Source organism: Larus michahellis, unplaced genomic scaffold (genome assembly GCF_964199755.1).
Source record: "Larus michahellis unplaced genomic scaffold, bLarMic1.1 SCAFFOLD_117, whole genome shotgun sequence".
NCBI lineage: Eukaryota > Metazoa > Chordata > Aves > Charadriiformes > Laridae > Larus > Larus michahellis.
Window position 1 is genome coordinate 307098 of NW_027436403.1, and position 3630 is coordinate 310727.

General features: G+C 53.9%; 1 protein-coding gene across 1 annotated transcript; it reads right to left on the bottom strand.

The window, feature by feature from the left end:
- Nucleotides 1–1422: 1422 nt before the first annotated feature.
- LOC141737407 (olfactory receptor 14J1-like) lies at nt 1423–2893 on the bottom strand. Its single transcript, XM_074572098.1, has one exon. The coding sequence runs from the start codon at nt 2891–2893 to the stop codon at nt 1979–1981; it is 915 nt and encodes a 304-aa protein (XP_074428199.1). The 3' UTR covers nt 1423–1978.
- Between the last annotated feature and the right edge of the window lie 737 nt (nt 2894–3630).

The window sequence follows — 3630 nt, forward strand, 5'->3', positions numbered from 1 at the left end:
CCTGTGTGGGGCCGGTGGGGGAGATGGGCTTCTTCAACCTGGTGAACCTCCTCCAGTGATGGTCACTGTCCAAAAGGGATAACCTCACTCCAAGCATGGGAGAGAGATGGATGGGATATGATAGATATAAACACATGGAAGGATTTGGCTGAAGAGATTCTTAGCCTGCTGAAAGACCAGGGCATTCTTCCAACTGCCTGAAGCTCAAAGCTGCACCTGGGGAGTTTAGAGGGATGTGCCTGAGCGAGGAGTAAGGGGACGGGGAAACTGGAGAGCAAGGGGAAGGCCATCCCTGCTGCCCCATTAACGGTCCAATGGCTCCACTGTGCTGGAAGCGCATGGGACAGGTGTGCTCAAGGGTGGGGAGACATCCTCCCTGCAGGCACTGAAATGCTCCCTAGCTCTTCTCCAGAGACACCCCTTCTTCCAGGAGAGCCTTTCCCCAGGTGAGCGTGTCCAGGCTGGCCTGGCTGGACATTCCCGGTTCCCACCCTGTGCTCCATGTAGGGTCTTCAGCTGCTGTTTCTGATCTGCAGAGGAGGGGGCTGTGCTGCCCTGGGGCCATGGGGTGACCCTGCACTGGCCATGCTGGTCGGAGTGAGGAGAAGATCCCCTTTCCATCTTCCCTCCTGGGTCATTCAGAAAGGACCGGGCTGGGCAGGACCAAGGGGTGTCTCCAGTGGCACAAAGGGCAGGGGAGGGCTGCACGAGATCCAGCCCATGGGGCTTTCCACGAGGGTGTCCTGAACCACTCTCCAGTCTTCTGTCCCTTTGCCTGCTGGCTCCTCACAGCCTCTCCTGGCATTGCAGGGGCCTCATTTGCCCATGGGCTCCACAGGTTCATCTTTTCCTCAGGGAGACATTCCCTTGGATGGTCACTCATTTGATGAGGTGCCCCTCACTGCCCACCCACACTCCCACACTGTCCCTGCAGATCCCCTGAGCTCTCTTGGCAGCTTCCAATTCTTTTCCTGGATGAAATCTGGCAACAGCCCCACTGCAAGTAGGGCAGCACCAGGCCCATATGGCAAACACCTGTTGCTGTTTGAGTGGACTTGTTCAACCATGGAGAGAGGTCTTCATTCAACTCTTGGTCCAAAAACTATTCCCATGAGACTCCGAGCCTGTTGCCCTGAAACCATCAAGAACCACAGAAGGGAAAAAGTCCTTTGAGGGAGTGGCTCCTTGGGTGTAACTCCTGACACCAGCTTTGGAAGAGGCATCCAGCCTTCTGACCCTGCCTTGAGGAGGCATTTTCATTACTATGTTATTTTCACAGAGACGAGCTCTGAAATAATGTTTCGTATGGCCTGTTCCTGCCTGCAGCCACAGGGGTGCCACTGTAGAGACAACAGGACTGTCACAAGGTACACGAGGCCTTAGGGGGAACACAAAGGCAAGGGCACAGCAGGACAGTGGGGATGTGAGGAGAGACCAGCACTGGAAAGGCCTCGTCCTGCTGCTGTCCTTGGCCATGGCTCCAGGGAAGCAGCAGCCCCGACTCGCAGGTGGCACAGACAGAGTGCCCAGCGAGGCAGCCAGGGGCAGCCCCAAGGGCCCCAGGGGCGGATGCTCCATGGGGCAGATGGACATTTGCCTCCTGAACCCCTCCTGCATACTGGGGCTGCTCACCCAGCTCCAGAGGAGAAGTGAAGAGATGGGAGCTGAGACTAATAATTTTTTCCAGATATCTTTATTGAGCTTATCTAAAAAGAGAGCCAGGATCCATATGCAAACGAGGTCTTTGGGTCACGAAAAAAAGAAGTAGGAAGCCAAGAATTGTAATAACAAAGGTCTAGAACACAGAAACCCAAAACACATAAAAACAATCAAATGAACATAAAAACCCACCATCAACAAAAAAATCCCACAAAGAGAAAGTAAAGAAACATATGAAGAAAAATTAGTCCTGTTTTTTCCTGAGATGCAGTGGGAGCTCCATTGGCACAGTGGACACCTTATTAATCTAGGGAAGATTCTATTCAAATAGTTTCCTCAGGGCATCCTTGAGCTCTTTGTTCCTCATGCTGTAGATGAGGGGGTTCACTGCTGGAGGCACCACTGAGTACAGCACTGCCACCACCAGATCGAGAACTGGGGAGGAGATGGAGGGGGGCTTCAGGTAGGCAAAGATGCCAGTGCTGATAAAGAGGGAGACCACGGCCAGGTGAGGGAGGCACGTGGAAAAGGCTTTGTGCCGTCCCTGCTGAGAGGGGATCCTCAGCACGGCCCTGAAGATCTGCACATAGGACAGCACCATGAACAGAAAACACACAAAAGCTAAAAAACAACTTAATATTAGAAGCCCAGCTTTTCTGAGGAAGGAGCATGAGCAGGAGAGTTTGAGGATCTGGGGGATCTCACAGAAGAACTGGTCCACAGCATTGCCCTGGCAGAGGGGCAGGGAAAATGTACTGGCCGTGTGCAGCAGAGCATTGAGAAACCCACTGCCCCAGGCAGCTGCTGCCATGTGGACACAAGCTCTGCTGCCCATCAGGGTCCCGTAGTTCAGGGGTTTGCAGATGGCAACGTAGCGGTCATAGGACATGACAGTGAGAAGAGAAAACTCTGATGTAGCACACAAAAATAAAAAAAAGACCTGTGCTACACATCCCCAGTAGGAGATGACCCTGTTGTCCCACAGGGAACTGGCCACGGATTTGGGGAGAGTGGTGGAGATGGAGCCCAGGTCAAGAACCGAGAGGTTGAGGAGGAAGAAGTACATGGGGGTGTGGAGGCGGTGGTCACGGGCGATGGCGGTGATGATGAGGCCGTTGGCCAGGAGGGCAGCCAGGTAGATGCCCAGGAAGAGCCCGAAGTGCAAGAGCTGCAGCTCCCGTGTGTCTGCAAATGCCAGGAGGAGGAACTGGCTGATGGAGCTGCTGTTGGACATGTGCTGCCTCTGGGTGTGGAGCACTGAAGAAGGAGGAAAAGACAGTGAGAAGTTAAGGGAGACTTCTCTGAGCAAAATCAACAGCATTTCTCAGACTTCACACTCTGCACTGCTTTTCCACTTCTATCAGATCTTCATTCAGCTCTGTGGCCTGAGCTCAGACTGTTTCTGGCCGAGTGTGCCAGGAGGAGCGGGACCTCTGCCCACTGGCTGCCCAGGAGTCAGCCCTGCTCTGCAGCAGCAGATTCGTGGGAATGGGGTGGGCAGTCCTGGTGTTCCAATTTGTCAGATAAACCTCTCCTCATGGAAAAAGGGCTTGTCAGTCTCTGCACTCCCATTGCCATGAAACCACAGTTGCAAGAGTGTTGGAGAGAGGTTCTTCTACAGCTCTCTCCTGTCTCAGCTGGAGATTCTCTTGCATTTCAGAAACCCTCACCATTTCTGCTGCATTCAGGGACAGCAAAGGGAGTCCTGCCAGGCAAGGGGATTGTCTGAGGGTTAGTGCAGAGAGAGGGGAGCTGGTCTGTCCCTCTGTCTTGTTCCCAGCTGCCCTCTGCTTGGGCCTTTCTGAGACAGAGGGGAATCGCACTCGCGTGTTGACATGGAAAGACACCAGGCACTGCTGAGAGCAGAGAAACCCACTGCCGAGAGCTCAGTGTCTCACCCTTTCTCAAGGTCTCAGCACCCCACTTCTCGCCAAGGACACACATGGCTCCTTTCACAAACCCAGCAGCGTT